Consider the following 18,631-nt stretch of genomic DNA (forward strand, 5'->3'; position numbering starts at 1 on the left):
AAATTTTTAAAAGCTGTAATTTAAAGTATGTATTGTATAAATGATTTAAAACAATTAAAAAATAAAATAATGATTATGTTTAACTCTTGAATTTCTGGATATGGTGCTGTAAAAAATTAAAGTTTGGGTGTGGGGGTTATTCTGAGAAGTTTACATGAATGCTACCTTAAAGTTTACATGAAAATTGGATGAAAAACTTTTTGAATATGTAATTTCCACTTATTCTTAATTTTTACATTCTAAAATTTTCTAGATAATTATAGTGAGACAAAATGAATAAAGCATTGAAAAACAAATGTTCATTAAAAAAGTAATTATTAGACTGGTGTTGATATGAATATTAATGTGTTGATTTGGATATTGGTGTTTACAGCTAAAATGAATATGTTCTGAATTGGCCGAAACTGCTATAAATCACTATGCAGTAAATACTTGAACCAGAGCACAGTTGGTGCTATTTTAAATTTAAATTGGAAAGGCAAAAAGAAGGCAATTATCTTAATATTTTATTAATAATTATTTTAATAGTAGTTCATGTAATTTTGATACCAAAGTAGATTTGGGGTTCAATGATTTGTTTTCATGTCCTATGAATCTGAGAGTAAGTCAAGAATTGAGGAATTGCATAGTGGCCAGTTATTCAGTATTAAGAAAGTACTAAAGAAGGCACTAAAAATTACTTTCCCTTAATAGTAGTAATAGTTCTATTTGCTCAGAAGATCACATCCTTTATTACATACCGCCTTCAGATCCACTGGTCGGGATGCCTAGGCTACACCTCCTCCCATGGCGGATCCCTCCCTCTGGGAATGAGAAAGGAGCTCTCCAAGGAACACCAGTTGGGTAGCTGAGGTCACCAGGGGGACAGACGGGGATGGCCGGGCCCAGGCTGTACCCACCTGAGGAACACTGAGCTGGGGCTGTCTGTGGAGCTGCGTGAGGCCTCCACGTTGGCCTTCGGTGGGCTGTCCGGAGTCTCAAACCGGAACACCGTGTCACTGGAAGGCAGCCTTTTCTTCACCATTGTGCGCTCATCAATCCCCAAGTCAAGGAATAACCTTAAAAGCTCATTTCTGAGTCTCCCAAATAATACAAAAATCTCTGCGTTTCAGCTTTGCACAGTCCTTGCACTGCAGGAAGCTCTTTCTTCACATGACTCCTAGTCTAGCTGAGGCTATTTTTTTTTTAAAAGTCAGTTAATGAGTAACCCGTCAGTGTGATACAGGGTGGTTTTCATCCTACCTATATTTGCTCTAAAGAAGAAATAAACATGTTTGGGAAATTCAACTTTGAGTTCACTCAGATGAACACCACTAAATCTGAATTTAGTCAGAAAAGCATGGAAAAGTAAACACCTAAAGAAAACAAAGCAATGAGGTGGAGAGGCTGGCAGCATCTGAACATTAAAAGCAGGATGCTCTTTCTAACCACCGGAGCCTGACCACCAGGGTGAGAAATGTGGATGTGCTTTATGCCTGTACCCACACAGGAAATAACCAGCCCACTGTGCGTGTTGCAGTCAGTGTTTTACAGGATGCACAGCAGTTTTAAGGCCGCATTCCCTGGCCCTTCGGACCCCAGGCATTCTGGAGTTCTTATGGAAGTGATATGCACAAAGTGGAGGGAATCTCAACATTCAGTTTGCATGTTTTGCTGGGTTACGGAAGGCTGTGACTTGTCCCCAAACAACAACAACAAATGCAAACTAACAAACAGGAGGTGAGAGTTTGAGTTTGTCTCTGTTGCTTGCTGGTTGGGCAACCAGAGGTGATCCTAACTCTGCTCTGTTTGATATCTGTCATGCTGATTTCACAGGATTGGGATGAAATACATAGGAGGATATGTAACAGAGATTTGCAGGTATGTGTCATTATCGTTACCTAGACATGCATTGTGCTAACATATAAGTTCAGAAAATGAGCTTCTTCATGTGACAAATGTTCATGCACAAAGAAAACATCAGTGTCCATCCACCCTCATTACTAGCACCAGTGAAGGATTTATTCCACGGGAGCTATGCTCTTTCTCCTTGTTCCCCTTGCCATTAGTCAGCAACACTGCAGAATGGCTGGCTTAAGAAAAGTACACAGTTTCTGCTTGCGGAAGAGAGCAAAGTTTCCTGGGAAATCAAACCAAACCTTTAGCCTTGGGCTCATTAGCATTTTACTCTAACCAACTGATGATAACCTGGCAGGAGCAGGTCTGTGCTGCTCTGTGTGCTGTTACTAACCCTCAGAACACTTTCGAAATTAGACAAAGTGAGTCTTTCAGTGACATTATATTATTTTGGACAATATTCTCCTGGTGCCTAAAAGGGCCAACTTATCCTGGTTTGTGCCGGGTTTTGTTGGTTTAAGCACTGCCTTAAATTCCAGGAAGTTTTTAGTGCTGGGCAAACTGAGGCAGGTGGTCACCCTAGTACTGCTGAGCACCCTCATGCTGAAGTTCTGATGGTGCGCTGCCCACAGCTTTCCTCCCTCTCCTTCCTTAACAGAGCGGGATCTATATTTCTCTTTCCTCTCTTATCTCTGTGCTGAAATTGTGTTGAAATCCTGTTGGAGACACTAAATAAGCTGTTATACTAAAATGCTGAATTAAACCAGTCACCATACCTCATATAATAGCAACAACCTGCATGGGAGTTTCTTTTCCTTGTACACAACAAGCTGATGTCCCACTGAGAAAAGCAAATCATATCTTTCACTTATATGACTCCATTCAACACTAGTGAAAGTTATGACCAGCTCACAACTTTGTGCCCTAAGGTTCTTAAAATACACTGTTGTTTTGGTTTACAAAACAAATGTATACTCATTGCAAACATTTTGAAAATAAAATATAAAGAAGAAAAAAAATCATCTGTAATCCTCAGCCCCCATAAATAATCACGATGAATACTTTATCATCATCAAAATTATGCTTCACTCTAAAGGATTATGAAAATCATTTGGTAATTGTGAAAGTAGACCCAATATTCACTAAATATGGTCATTATTTTCAAGAGGCCTTACCCTTCAAAGTGAGCAACAGACATCTCTTCTCTGTTCCCCTCCCACAGCTGGAGCACCAGGGGCCAGAATAGTGGAATCAAAGGCATATTTGGAGAACTTTATGAAACAGATCTCAGAAAGATTTGTTTGGGAATAAACATACCACTGGTCAAGATGTTTTTGAGATTAGTCCAGAAACTAGGTGATAGAACATAGAGAGGATGAGGTTTTAGAACCAATGGAACTGTTAGAATGCATGTACTTACAATACTTTCTGTTATAGATCTATCACTGGAGGGGATAGGTTACCTGAATAGTTACTGGCAGAGCTAGGGTTGCCTCCTGATTCATGTTTCACTCCTGATCTAATAATCTAGACCCTCTTTACACCATGCTGCTTTGTAGAATTCCACCCTGTTGTGACTCTTGAGAGAATGAAAACATACCAGCAACAGCCCACCTGTGTTAAATATTGTCTTTGTACGGGACAAGAGGGGAAAGCGATCCTACAACCTACACTTTCATTTTCTACTGCTATTGTGTGAAGTAATTACATAAAGTGTACTCAGAGGCATTAGCGCTATTAGGTTCCTTCATTAATTCAATTATAATATTTCAAAATTTCCACAATTCTCTGAATTTCAGGAATTTCCTCCCCATGGTTTGCAATTAGATCCAGACTCAGTACATACTTTGTTTAAAAACTGCAGACTCTTTCTGTTTGTATACTTACCATGCTGCTTAATAGCTGGGAGATTTGAAAATCTCTCTGTTTTAGTTTTCTAATCTGTAAAATGGGAATAACAGTACCTACCAAATAGATTTGTTAAGAAAGTACATTAACTGCCGGGCGCGGTGGCTCAAGCCTGTAATCCCAGCACTTTGGGAGGCCGAGGCGGGTGGATCACGAGGTCGAGAGATCGAGACCATCCCGGTCAACATGGTGAAACCCCGTCTCTACTAAAAATACAAAAAATTAGCTGGGCATGGTGGTGCGTGCCTGTAATCCCAGCTACTCAGGAGGCTGAGGCAGGAGAATTGCCTGAACCCAGGAGGCGGAGGTTGCGGTGAGCCGAGATCGTGCCATTGCACTCCAGCCTGGGTAACAAGAGCGAAACTCCGTCTCAAAAAAAAAAAAAAAAAAAAATGTACATTAACTAATATTTGTAAAGACTTTAAATATTGCCTGGAACTTAATAAGCATTTAACAAATTTTATATTTATTTTCACCAAATTTATCATAAAATCATAAGGTCTTATTTAAAGTAACTATCTTTTTGGAGTTTTAAAAGAAGTTTTATTAAAATATAATTTATATAACACAAAGTTCACATGTTCAGTGTATAATTCAGTGGTTTTAGTACATTTACAGAATTGTGCAACCATCACCACCATCTAACTTTAGAAGTTTCATCACTCAAAAGAAACCTTGTACCTGAGAGCAGTCCCTCCCCGTCCACCCTATTTTCTTCTTCCATTCTGCCCTAGGCAACCACCAACCTACTAATTTACCTTCTCTTTTTAGAGATGAGACATTTCTCATGTTATCTATATATATAGAGAAAGCACCTATTCTGGACATTTCATATATAAATGGGATCATACTGCCTGTGATCTTTTGTGACTGTCGTCTTTCACCTACACTGTTTTCAAAGTTCGTCTCATTTGGTGACCAAAAATATTCTGTTGTATGGATATACCACATTGTATTTATCCATTATTTAGTTGATGGAGATTTGAATTGTTTCCACTTTTTGGCTATTAAAAATAATGCTGTTATAGACATTTGTGTACAAGTTTTGGTGCAAACACATGTTTTCAATTCTCTTGATTATATATCTAGGAGTGAAATTGCTATATTTAACTTTTTGAGAAACTGCCAAACTGTTTTCTAAAATGGTTGTAACATTTTACATTTCTGACCAGCAATGGATCAGTTTCTCCACATGCTTGCCGATACTTCTTTTTGTTTTTGTTTTTGATACGGCCATTCGAGTGGTGTAAGTGGTGTCGTATTGTGGTTTTGACTTGCATTTTCCTAATGACTAATGATGCCGAGCATCTTTGGATGTCTTTATTGGCCATTTGTATATTCTCTTTGGAGAAAAATCCATTCAAATCCTTTGTCCCATTTTAAAATTGAGTTGTCTTTTTGTTACTGACTTGTATGCTTTATATATTGTGGCTACAAGTTCCTTAAAATATATGATTTGCAAGTATAGTCTCTCATTTCATAGGATGTCATTTCACTTTCTTCATAGTGTCCCCTTTGAAGCACCAAAGAAAGCTTTTCGTTTTGGTAGAGTCCAATTTATCAATCTTCTCTTTTATCACTTGTGATTTGGTGTTATGCCTAAGAAATAATCGCTCAACCCAATGATTATTTACTCATATGTTTATTAAGATTTTTATGGTTTTAAGTGTTATGTAAGTATAAAATCTATGATCTAATTTGAATTAATATTTGTGTATGTTGTAAGGTGGGGTCCAACTTCATTCTTTGAATATTGTCCTGGCACTATTGTTGAAAATGCTATTCTTTTCCCATTGGATTATCTTGCACACTTTGTTGGAAATTAATTAACCATAAATGTTAGTGTTTATTTCTTGATAACTATTTTAAACAATATAAATAGAAACTTATTCAGAATTAATTCATTTGATCATCTCTTGTCCTTTTGAAGATCTTGTATTTTTATCCTTTTTTATGTATGTCTATGTAAGTCCAAGGCCAGGACTTTTGATACTTTTCCTTAATTCTTCTTGATAATCCTGAAATCATGATTTTCTAGGTAGTTGTTTACTTCACCTGTTTGTAATTATGGCAACAACAAAGAACACTAATAATGATGATTGTCAACAAAATCTTAAGGCATTTAGAAGGCAGGTACATGAACTTAAAGACAGGTACAGTGAAAGTCTCATATACTATTATATAATACTTTATCTGTGTTGCTGTTGATTATACATATTTCTTCAATTTAGCATTCATTCTGCAATTTTTTAAAACAGTGAAGTGTAGCAAGGTCAGGCCAAATTCAGGATTTTCAGGAATGGAAGATGAAGAGCAGAGGAAATTTATTTGTTGTGCACTTTCTATATATCTGGCATTTTACATGTAGAAACTTACTCAATCCTCCTAATAATGCTAGGAAATAGATTTGTTTTTTTACCATTTTGGAAATAAGAAAACTGAAACTCAAGAGAAACTGTTTCTTTTCCTAGTTGACACATTCAGTTAAATGGTAGCAGAACTGGGATTCCAATGCAGGTTTGCAGAATCCAAAGCCCAGGCTCTTTCCCTGAAAGGAAAAGAGATCCTAATCTTCTCACCCATGTATACTTTATGTTTTCAGTTCCCATCATGCCTCACACACAATGTCTTCACAGTGTTTATGCGTACCCTCCACGTGTCTTTCTGAAGACATTCTATTTATTGCCCCAGCTGTGGGCTAAGCCTAGAAACCCTCCAATACAATTATTTATTCTTTGAAGACAGGATTACTTGAGGAATTTTAAAACACTTACAGTCAGAATGATAGAGGAATTTTTAAACAAATTAGATAGCTCTACATATACTTGTTACTCTGCCAGTAGTTGTACAAAATTTAAAGTAAAAAAGAAAACCCCAAAATACAAAAAACCTAACCCATAGTGCCTGCTTACAAGGAACTCATAAAACCTAACCCAAACCCAAACCTAACTTTCTAGATTAAAAGGAACTTAAAACCGAGATGTAGAGAGTTGACACGGCAAGTGTGACTTGATGTAAGTATCTTACAATCCTAGTTTCCCTGAGTTGAAAGGGGAAATACTGAGTTCTCCTGAACACATTGAGTCTTAGATTGCAACTGTACCTTTCAAACCACTCCTAGCATTGCTCATTGTCCTCTCCACTTGAATTTCCCTTTACAGCTTGAGTGACATGATAAACCTCAAACTTCCAGTTTTATGCAATACATCTATAAGCAAAATGTACTTGTTTCAGAGGTTTCTGAGGACACTGCAGTATGTGGGATGATTCTTGCTTTTGCTCAAGCCCCTGATGACAAATAAGGAAAACGCCCCCAGTGGGCAACCAAAGACATTCTCCATATGGATTCACTCTGTTCTTAAGATACCAAAAGGTCTTTTCCACTGCAGAAGCCACACTCTACTCCCGAGTGGTCTTTCCAGGTCTGAGACCTGTCACTTACAATTCCAGGTCTGGATCCACGGGCTTCACTTCTCTCCCTTGGAACATACTCTTCCAGGGCATGAGCTGTGTTTGGAATGTTTGCTGTATGCTCCTCTTTGCTTTTAGGGCTTGCTTTCTTCTTGTCGTCTTCTAGAGGCCAGCTGATCTTCAAGAAACTGGGGAGTACCAGGAAGGAACTTTGTATTTACACCAGATCTGCCCAACAGCAGCTCTTTGAGCCAATTGGCCCACTCTTCCCTCTCAAGTGCTATCACGGAAGCTTTCTCTTTCAGATTCTGCTTGGAGAGACGGGACCAGCCACATTTGAAACCCACAGGTGTGAGACAGCAAATGACCACCGAAACATTCTATGTGACTTTTAAGATAATGTTACATCTAATGATGTCTTTGCCTTAAAAGCTTCATCTTATCTTGATGTTGACTTGGAGTCACATTACTGACCCTTTACTCATGATGATGTATGTCTTTCCCCAAGCTTGATGCCTTTCTTCACTTTAGGAGACAATGATTGTGTGTTACCTCAAAGGCTGCACCATAATTCACCCTAAATGGTCCTCAGTTGTCCTACGAGCTCATAACTATTCATTACATAAATTAAACAAACTCAACACAACTTTGGTATTCACTATTGAATGGTATGATCAGTGTCTTATCACCCGTGTCTCATATGTGCTTTCTGTAATCAGAATATATATTTCTCTTTAGAATATGTTTTGTGTCATACTCATCATGATTCTTTTCTCACTGTGTGGATTCAATGAATATTTAATGATGATAAACCTGTCATGCTGGAAAGCACATTCACAGAGAAGTTGATCTCTTTCAAACTTCCTTCTTTTTAGCTGTTCTACCTTGTCACTAATGCAGACAGTAACGTTGCTCATTAATTAGAAGAATAATGAAAGGATGTTAAAGTTTTTCTTTCTTTTTTAAATTCTATCAAACAAAAACCTGATTGGCTGAACTCAAAGAATTAGTTTTAGGTACTTAATTCACTTTAAGACTATGGTAAAACAAAATGTACATTAAGAGCTGATTTACTTGCATAGGAAATACTAAGGTAAAGATTTACAAATGAGAAGGAAGAGTACAATTTGCTTGAGTTCAAGACTAGGTAATAGAACAAGAGAAACTCATGCAAAAGATTTTTAGAAAGCAAACAACTTATAGTCTCTATTTTTCCTTTCCTATCCTTCCTTCCTATCCCTTCCTTCCTTCCACTCTTTCTTTCTTTCCCTTTCTTTCTTTCTTTCTCTTTTCTTCTTTCTCTCTTTCTTCCTTTCCTTTCTTTTTCTTTCTTTCCCTCCCCCTCCCTCCTTTCCCCTCTCCCTCCTTCCCTCCCTCCCTCCCTCCCTTTCTCCCTTCCTTCCTTCCTTCCTTCCTTCCTTCCTTGCTTGCTTGCTTGTTTTTTGAGACAGAGTCTTGCTTTGTTGCCCAGCTGGAGTGCAGTGGCACAATCTTGGCTCACTGCAACCTCCAACTCCCAGGTTCAAGCAATTCTCCTGCCTCAGTCTCCAGAGTAGCTGGGATTACAGGCATGCACCACCACACCTGGCTAATTTTTGTATTTTTAGTAGAGACGGTGTTTTGTCATGTTGGCCAGGCTGGTCTCGAACTCCTGACCTCAAGTGATCTGCCCGCCTAAGCCTCCCAAAATGTTGAGATTACAGATGTGAACCACTGCACCTGGCCCCTTTCCTATCCTTTCAATCAAAATTTGCCCTCAGGTTGTGATAGATTGAGTGCATTGCTAATCCCAGCTACATTAATGGCCTCTGTATATCCATAACCTTTGCTTTATAGCTTTGTAGTTTTGCCCACTCTAAGTTGGGCTGGTCTTGTTACTTGCTTTGGCAAACAAAATGTGGCAGAAGTGATGTTCTGACGTTTCTGAGTCTAGACCTCAAGAAGCCTCGTGGGTTTCTACTCCTCTGGCTTCTCTGTGGTCACCATGACTACATGACTGAATTAGAGGCAACCCCCACATGAGTCCACATGGCACAGAGCTGAGTCATTCTGGCTGCCAAAGACCACCCAGCTCCCCAGTGACCTGGCGAGTCACCACAGACACAGGAGTGAGCTCAGCCAAAATCTAACTGATCTAGATCAGCAGAACTACCTGACAATCTGTAGACTTGTGAAAAATAATAAATAGTTGTTTCAAACTGAGGCTTTGAGATGGATTTCTACACAGCAATAGCTAACTGCTTCGGATCCTGTATCCAAGTCACTAATTTAGTAAGATGATAATAGCCCCAGGGGCAATTACATTTTAACTGTTGCCAACTGCTTGAGCTAAATGAGAATAATTTTGAGAGGGTCTTCAGGTTCAGTAGGTCAGCAGGAGGAACTTAGGCAATACAGTGGATCTTCCTGATCAAAGCTTGATAAGCTTTAGAGGCCCGCTATCATGAGAAATAGGAAAGGCAGCTAGCTTTAGAGTAGGGTAGATGTAGATGATATCTATTAAAGCTCTAAAGACTGTATTTGTTAATGCTACAAACTGCTGCCACCACAATCCCACTTCACCTCCCATTTCTCCTTCCATACTTCCACTTCCCTCCGTGGTCACCAGGCAAAGCCTGGAGTAGTACTCACCACCCGGCGCCTCTCAGGTCTTCTGGAAGCCCTTCTCACCCTTCTAATGACTGCACTCCGGGCTTTTTCACTGACGGGGTAATACACCTTTCGTGTGAGACACACCTGGCTGCCAATCTTGCCTGTTGCCTAACATGTTAAGGGCCCTTGGATGTGCTAAGGGTTTAGTGCCCGTGTAGTCCAGTTTTCTTCTCTGTGAAATGGTGATGAGAAAAGGCACTTGGCAAAGCTCTTTTTTTCTCTTTCCTGCTTAACTCTTCAAAGATACTTTCTGCTGATTTAGAAACTTTGCATTACAGGTCAAAGGTTTAAAAAGTATTAACTGCCATTTTACGGCCTTTCTTAACAGCCAGATAAATGAAAGTTCAGAGATTTTACATCAGGTGGATGTATCCAAGGTCACACATATTATTGGATATGAGGCCATAAATACCGTAACAGTTTGATTATTCAATTTGTGCCTTTTTTTTTTTGAAGGAAAAAATCTGCCTCCTACTCCATGTTATGAATATGTAACAAAGTCATTCTTATAGGCAACTCTTTATAAACCACAGGGGTTCTGTTTCAGACAGAGGCACTTGACTGCTTTCTCTAGGCATCTTATCTACCTGAAAGCCCTGTATAGATGCCTCTTAAAGTCACCTTTTAGGGAAAGAGCAGAAGTAGGTTACTCAGAAGGAAAGGCTGATGGGAAAGTTGGGGTAATGTTAGTAATAATAAGTTACATAATAGTGATGGAATATTCTAGAAAAGAGAGATCCATGGTTGGTGTCAGAACACTACTAGTTGTGGAACTTTACACTTATCTCCTTTGCCTCAGTTTTCTTATATGTAAAGTGGGGGCTTGGGGTAAATGAATGCTTTCCTAAATTGTGGTCTGTGGACAATTTCTCTAGCCTGTGTGGAAGTTGGGAAATATTGCACACAATTTCTGGCCGTTAGAGGTCTCTGTGAAGGTCTGCATTCAAGAAATTGATTCAACTTTATCAACCTAATAGAGATCATGGAAAACCGTTAACCTCCTCTAGGAAGAATCTCCTTTTGGAAATGCAGAGGCAGATAATTCTTAAGACTTTCTCTGGGTGGAAAGACATCTGAGCTGATGGAGAAATTTTAGTTTTATTGCAATTTACTGCAGAGTCCACTTTCACCAAGGAAGGAAATAGGGGAAGAAAAGGTAATATTTTATTGATTGCCTACTCTGCCAGGCAATGTCTTAGATATTTTATACGTATCTCTTATTTACTCCTTGCAATAAGTGTATGAAGTAGTAGTATTCTCACCTTACCAATATTGATTTTAACCACATCACTTAAACAAAAATAATGATTGACCCAGCTACTTGGCAGGCCGAGGTGGAAGGATCACTTGAGTCCAGGAGTTCAAGGCTGCCATGAGCTATGATCACACCATTGCACTCCAGGCTGCGCAACAGAGTGAGCCCTTTTTAAAATAAATAAATAAGAAAAATCACTGAAGCCTTATTGTGAGAGTAACAATGCAACATCAATGTAGAGTAAGGAGTATCTAGGGATCAGTCCTAGATACTCCTCTATCTCCATATTCTCTCAGTGATATATTCATTCTATAGCTTTAAATGCTTTTTATATGCTAATGATGCCCAAGTCTTATAATTCCCCTTTTACTTCTCCCTATTAAATAAACATCTCAAACTTATGTGACCAAAGTAGAATTTTATTCACAGCTCTCCTCCAGAATTGTTCTTGTCCCATTTTACCCTTCTGATATGGTTTGGCTGTGTCTCCACCCAAATCTCGAATTGAATTGTAATAATCCCCACATGTCAAAAGCAGGGCCAGGTGGAGATAATTGAATCTTAAAGGCAGATTCCCTCATGCTGTTCTCGTGGTAGCAAATCAGTCTCAGGAGAGCTGATGGTTTTGTAAATGGGAGTTCCCATGCACACGCTGTCTTGCCTGCCACCATGTAAGATTTTACTTTGTTCCTCATTTGCCTTCCACCATGATTGTGAGGCCTCCCCAGCCATGTGGAACTGTGAGTCAATTAAAACTGTTTCCCTTATAAATTACCCACTCTCGGGTATGTCTTTATTAGCAGTGTAAGAACAGACTAATATACCTTCTCAGTAAAGGACTTCCTCATCCACCTGGCTGATCAAACAGCAATTTAGGTGTTGTTGATTTCTCTCATGCCTTGTTCCCCACATGCAGTCCATCAAGAAATCTTATCAGCTATGCCTTCAGAACACATCCAGAATTTCACTGCTTCTCACCACTGGTATTCATATTACTAGTCAAAGCTGCCGTCTGGTATATCTAGACCATGGCAGCAGTATTTCAATTGCTCTCTCTTTACTTGTGTCACCTCTACACTCAGGAGCCAGGATGATCTTTAAAAAAAAATTAAAAAAGCAAAAATAAGAAAAAGAAAAAAAACTATGTTACTCTTCCCTTTAAAATCTCCTAATTTTCTATTTCACTAAATTGCAACCTCTGGTCCTGCTCAGGTCTTTGCCCACATCACCAACCTCATTTAGCTCCTTACATTGGCTTTCTTCCTAATGTGCAACATACCAGGCTTGTTTCTACCCCTGGATCTTTGCACCTACTCTGCCCTCTGACTATATAGCTTGAGTTCTGGCTTTTCTTGTTATCATTCAATTTCAACTCAGACGTCACCTTCTCAGGGAGCCTCCGCTGACTACAATGTCAAAAAGAGTCCCAGCTTGTGCAGAAACTATTACATCTCTCTGCTTTCTTAAGTAAGAGTTATCACTTTATCATTTTTTTCCTGTACATTTCTCACAGCTAGAATGCAAATTCATGAGAGTATATATATATATATATATATATATTTTTTTTTTTTTTTTTTTTTGCTTTGTTCAATCCAGTATCCCTACACCAGTGTGTGTCACAGTGCCTGGTACATATAGTTTCTCAATAGATATTTGTAGGATTGGTATGGTTTAAATGTTTTTCCTTTAAAATTCAGGGGTTGCCAGTGTGATAATAACAAGTGAAGCCTTTAAGAGTTGATGAGGCCACGAGGGCTTCTCCCTCATTAGTGTGATTAAGGTCCTTATAAAAGAGGCTTCATGACCCATTTAGTTAGCTTGCCTCTCTTCCTCTTCCTGTGCGAGGATTTGGCCAAAAAGCCCACACCAGATGCCAGCGCCCTGATCTTTCCCAGCCTCCAGAATGGTGAGAAAATTAATTTTTGTTTTTTCATGAATTGCCCAGCCTCAGGTACTTTGTTATAGCAGCACAAAGAGGCTAAGGCAAGGATTAATCCAATGTCATTTGCCTTGCTTGGCTTTTCAGCCATTTCTATTCAATACACATTTTAAAATAAACATACGTGAGGATAAATGCAATGCCTTGGAGCAGATTTCGAACATAGACTCTTCAGAAAAACTCTGACATGAGATTATCATCTGCACAGGGCTTTTTAATGTACAAAACTCTTAACAGGATAAAGAAAGGATGAAACAGTTAAAGAAATTGTCAAATACCATTGAGGCAGTGTAGTTTAAGAGTAAACTGATACTATTTTACAATGTGATTTATTAATTTACTGATATAACATGCCAACTAGTTTTGGTACGTTCCTGAAGTCATGGTTTCTGGGAAAGGACAGGAATCAAAACCACAAATGGCTAAATACAGCTTTTAGGAACTGGTTACCCCATTCTTTCTTATCCAATTACTCATTGCCAATAAGGCCCCCACTTACAGTGGATTTTTCTTTTCTAAATATCTGTACGGAGAAAGTAAAATCCTGAGGGAGAGTACTGACACAACCTCCTAAGATCCTTTCAGAACAAGCCTGTCTGCTACAACCAAAATCCAAGAAGCTGCTAAACTGACACCGAACAAAGATGTCTATTTTGCTGTGATGTAACCCTTTCCTAGAAGTTGGGGAGAGGTGGAAGGGAAAGTGGGTAAGAAGGAAAATGAACACACTGTATACTCAAAGGAAAATCGATATTGTACCAGAATGTTCCATCTTTACATTGCTGGCACCATCTAGTGGATAATGAATCTGAGTTTAGAGACCAGTCACTTTCTTAAATGGTGGTTCTCAAACAGTATGCTTCAGAGTTGCACAGAACTTGTAAAAATACCCCACACCTATACATTCTGATTCTATAGGCTTCCTGTGAGACTTGGGCATCAGGGTGGTTTTTTTTCTTTAAAGCTTCCCAGGTGATTCTGTTTTTGCTGATTTTGAAACTCAAAACTCTTTGGAAGTTAGCTTTTTATTGTTTTTATGATACTCGCTCTTTTTTTCCCCCAGTAAAAATATTTATACAGTATATTTATATTGTAAAATCAAAGAGAACTGTGAGCAACACTTTAGAAGTTTCTCTAAGAATTAAGTGACTTAATTCAAGTCAAAATGATGTGTGTGGGTGTGAACGGGGGGGTGGGGGGGAGGTGGTGGTGGAGTGGTATAGCCCCAAACTCATGAGGCAAATCAATGCTCAAATCAGCCAATATCCAACTAAACGTGACGAACGTCATTTGTAATCTAATTTCAGGTGTCGTCTTCCAATTGCTCATTATCTTCTATCCATTGACTTTAACAACTTAAACTTTTTAACTTCTCATTTTGAACTCAAACAGGAGTTACTTGATGATTTAAAAGTTGCAAACAAAGAATTCTTGTCATTCATCCAGATCGAACTATAGTATAATTATCAAAATTAGAAAACTAACATTAATACAATGTGACGACTTCATCCACAGACCTTGTTCAACATTTTCAGCTGTCTTTCTAGGCTGCAATTCAACCCAAGGGCCATGTTGTATTTTATACTGTGACTATCGCTTCTCGGCCTTTTGGCTAAGATCAAGTGTAGTATTTTATACTGTGACTATAACGTTTCCTTAGTTTCTCCAATCGAACAGTTCCTTGGTCTCTTTTTTTTTTCCTTTCAATAAATTTGAGGCGTACTGGACATTTACTTTTTTAGAATATTCCTTAATTTGAGTTTTCTAATGTTTCTTCCTGATTAAATTCAGGTTTGGTGTCTTTGGTAAGATCACCACAAGCATTAGCTTGTGTTCTTTTCACTGCATCAAATCAAGAAGCACATGTCAATTTCTTTTTGATTTAAATTTTGATCACTTGGGGTTATAGAGGCTCCTTGGGTTGTTCTCTTATAAAACAATATTATATCAGGTGGTTTTAGAGGAGTTGTTTGATTGTCTTGTAAGTTTGTCCTGGGAAGACATAGTCCACAGATAAATGCAACCGAGATAACATTGTCTGAAAAGATGATTTATGGAGATCCAGGGTTTGCATAAACACCTTAGGAGCTCCAGGATGCCTGGGCACTTCCTAGGAGAACTTTTATATCAGACTTTCTATGGCTTCCTAAGGAAATGAATCTTGATGTATGACCTAAGGGAGCAGCAGTTACAGCTGGCTTGTGGATTCACAAACGCTTGACTGGCCCTCTGATTTCAGCTGTGATTATACTGGACAATTTTCTGCAGGCTTCCACTTATTTCTAGCTGACACTGTCTCACTTCCAGTGCTTCATCTAACACTTCAGGTGTTTCTTCAGTTCTGTAAGGGAATTTCTAGGCCATGGCACATGCCCAGAGGTATGAATGTCCGGGAACAATCCTTGATCAGTGGGGTATGGGGGCCAACGGTTAAATATTTCTCTACTTCTCCTAAGTCAGGCAGAGCCTAATTATGTAGGTTATGAATTCTAGGCTCAGGGTTTTATCCCGTGGACAGAAGTGTGGTTGAGTGGTAGAGTGGTGGCAGGGAGAATGTTAAATTGGGATCCTAGCCACTTCAGCAACATGGAAGTTAGGTTGATTTGGGAAGCAAATAGGGGCAGGATCAGATAACGAGGTGTCAACTACAGTTGTTTTGATTAGAAATAAATTGGGCCCAAACCTGGCAGAAAGGAGCTATAGAAATTTAAAGATGGAGACCTGATAGTGTAACCAGGTGATAGGAGCAGGGCTGTGGGGGTGTCTCAAAGATGCTTACTGTTCCCCGATTGTGTGTGTTTTCCCAGGTCCTTGGACCTCATTCACCCAAGAATGGGGAGGGGGCCTTGGTGGTGAAGTGAGCCCATTCAAATAAATATAGGACCCACAGAGCTTTGCAGAAAAGTGATTTATTAGGCAAAGAGAGAGAAAGAAATAGAGCAAGAGCTCCCATGCTGTTGTGGGAGGGAATCCAGAGATGAAGTCAGCACAGGTAAAGAGAGAAGGTTCCTACCCTGCTGTGGGAGGGGATCCCAGGGAGAGAACTTGGTATAGGTAATGGAGTAGGGGGAATTTAACCCTGGAGTTACTCCTGCCCCCTTCAAGTTCTTGTCCAGTGAGAGGAGCTTCTCCAAACATCCTCTGGAGTGATTAATCTTCAGCTCAGATACAGGATTGGTTGCTTGGCCAGCAATCAAAGTCTCTCCCTTTGGAGCTTTTGGAGAGCCTTCTGAACAAAGGACTCTCACCTGGGCTGTCTACTTAGCCCACGTGGGAAAGTTAGAGGTAGAACTCAAGTTCCGGATGGGGAGGTAGATGGAGGCATGGAACTGGGAAGTTCTTGCATTTGAAACCACTCCCCTTGTGGACCTGGGAAGAGAAGTCAACATAGTCCCTCAATAGTGAAAGCCCCAACTATACTAATACAATTCCGTTACTGAGTTGGTGTGTTTGGTAGCCAATGAAATGGACTCTGCCTCAGTTATCTCTTGCTGTATAATAAACCTCTCCCAAATGTAGTGGCCTTAATTGACAATTTGTTCAAAGTTGGGCAGGGCTCAGTTAGGCAGTGATGTTGCTGCTCTTACTGGTATATTCAAATAATAACTGTTACTAGAAGATTGTGCTGTAGTCTGAATATGTCCCCCCAAATTCATGTGCTGGAAACCTAACCTCCAATGCAGCAGTGCTGGGAAGGGGGGCCTTTTGGGATGTGTTTGGCAGAGCCCTGATGAGTTAATGCTGTTATAGAAAGAGCTTGTGGGCGCGGATTTGTTCTTTGTCCTCCTGCTAACAGAGGACACAGCATTTCTCCCCTCTGGGGATGCAGCATTCAAAGCACCATCTTGGAAGCAGTGAGCAGCTCTCATCAGATGCTGGCCCCTTGGTCTCGGTCTTCCCAGCCTCCAGAATTGAGACACTTCTGTTCTTGATACTCTGTAATGTGTGACGGCAGCACAAATGGACTAAGACAGGTGGGTTGGAGCCTTCAGAGTGTGTTCCACCTGATCTCTCCCTGCCATGGCCTCAGGTCCAGAGGGCAGGAGCAAAGTTGCAAGCTTCTTGAGGCCCCAGCTCAGAAGTCACACGACATCACTTCTGACTTATTCTATCGGTCCAAACAATCATGAGGCCAGCTCATATTCATATGGTGGGGAAATACTCTATCTCTTGATGGGAGGAGCTAATACAATTTATGACCACTTTAAATTATGGTATATCTTGGTAGCTGATGAAATGAACTTTTGCAATCCTCTTACCTGGGTTTGGATTTATAACTAGAATTCAAATAGCTAGGTGCTGACAAACCACTCCTTCCTCTTGCTAATAACCTGGTAAATATTCTAACAACCCTACTCTTGTTCCTGTTAAATATTTAAAGCCAGGACATCTGAACTCCATAGTAGGCTTTAATCTCCCGTAAGTAGAAGAATGTAGGGGAATGCTTGGATTCTTAGAATATTTTACAGAGCCACTGAAACTAATCTTTTTTTTTAAAAAACTACTGAATGTACTTCGAATGAGTTGTTTTATAAAACTAAAGTTTTTTTTTTTTTTTTTTTTTTTTTTTTTTTTTTTTTGTGAATCTGGGCTTTTTTTTTTTTTTCCAGGAAGGAAAAAAAAAAGAATAAAGGCAATTATATTTTAAGAATGTCATCAATGTTTATGGGACAGTTTTGATAATTGCTTTAATAAATAGCTTCATAACAATAAAAACTTAAGTGCTAGTATTAGTAATATTGGTAAAAATAGTAGTGCCTAAAATATCAGCTAGTAACAATGGTAACTTAGAAAGTTTCCTAAAGTGGCAGCTTACTAAAGTATCAAACTTACAAAGCATCAAACTTAAACTGATACTATCCTTAAGATATTCCCTGCATATTTGGGATGTTTCCCTCAATCTGGAGGGCTTTTGATGGTATTAATACAAGAAATCATATTTTAAAGAGGCAGTGACAGAATGTTAATGTCTTTTCCTATGAGGGATGGTTTGGTCGTGTATATACAATGTACAGAAAGCTGTGGCAAAACCTGATACCTAAGCAGGACAACTGCCTTCAGAACACTTAGGGCTCTGAAGTCTGAATTACAGAGGCAAAAAAAAAAAAAAAAAGTTTTACTGAAGAGATGAGAACAAAGACTGCCTAAATCAAAACCTTTTTGGAAGGCTGTCTTATTTCCCTTTGAGCCAAGATCCCCGATCAGTTCTGGGTATTTCTAAGACAGCCTTTCTGATTTATCCCAGAGTTCTTTTTAGTTTTATTTTTGATAATTGTACATATTTATGGGAGACAATGTGATGTTTTGATATGCTTATGCATTGTAGAATGATCAAATCAGGCAAATTAACATGTCCATAGAGCTTTTTACCATTCTACTTCTCTCCTGAAACAGCTGCTTCTTAGCAGTTGACTTCAGGCTGTGTGGAGAGGTGGTCTTATTTACTTTTTGCTCCTTAAATCAAAAGCTTTTATATTCTAACACTGAGATCCATGTATCTCAAAGCATTTTCCTCAGAACACTGGTTTGCTTAGATGCTCTTGAAACAAAAATTCTATATGGCCATGACAATGCACAAATCATTGACAGATGCAAAAACAAAGATGGACCTCACACATAGGATGTATGGA

General features: G+C 39.1%; 1 protein-coding gene and 1 pseudogene across 5 annotated transcripts in view; one reads left to right on the forward strand and one right to left on the reverse strand.

The window, feature by feature from the left end:
* The window catches only part of GRAMD2B (GRAM domain containing 2B), a 114,572-nt gene extending 113,424 nt beyond the window's left edge, over positions 1 to 1,148 (reverse strand). For 4 of the 5 annotated variants that reach the window (XM_010339290.3, XM_074382022.1, XM_010339276.3 and 1 more), the window contains exon 1: positions 900 to 1,148. In XM_010339290.3, coding sequence (XP_010337592.1) covers positions 900 to 1,024 — 125 coding nt within the window. In that variant the 5' untranslated portion in view covers positions 1,025 to 1,148. The remainder of the gene's footprint in view (positions 1 to 899) is intronic. The other variant, XM_010339270.3, reaches the window with a different exon arrangement.
* Positions 1,149 to 14,593: 13,445 nt separating this feature from the next.
* LOC141581820 (U2 spliceosomal RNA) lies at positions 14,594 to 14,728 on the forward strand (annotated as a pseudogene).
* The last annotated feature ends 3,903 nt before the right edge of the window (positions 14,729 to 18,631 follow it).

Source organism: Saimiri boliviensis, chromosome 1 (genome assembly GCF_048565385.1).
Source record: "Saimiri boliviensis isolate mSaiBol1 chromosome 1, mSaiBol1.pri, whole genome shotgun sequence".
In the NCBI taxonomy this organism is placed as follows: Eukaryota; Metazoa; Chordata; class Mammalia; order Primates; family Cebidae; genus Saimiri; species Saimiri boliviensis.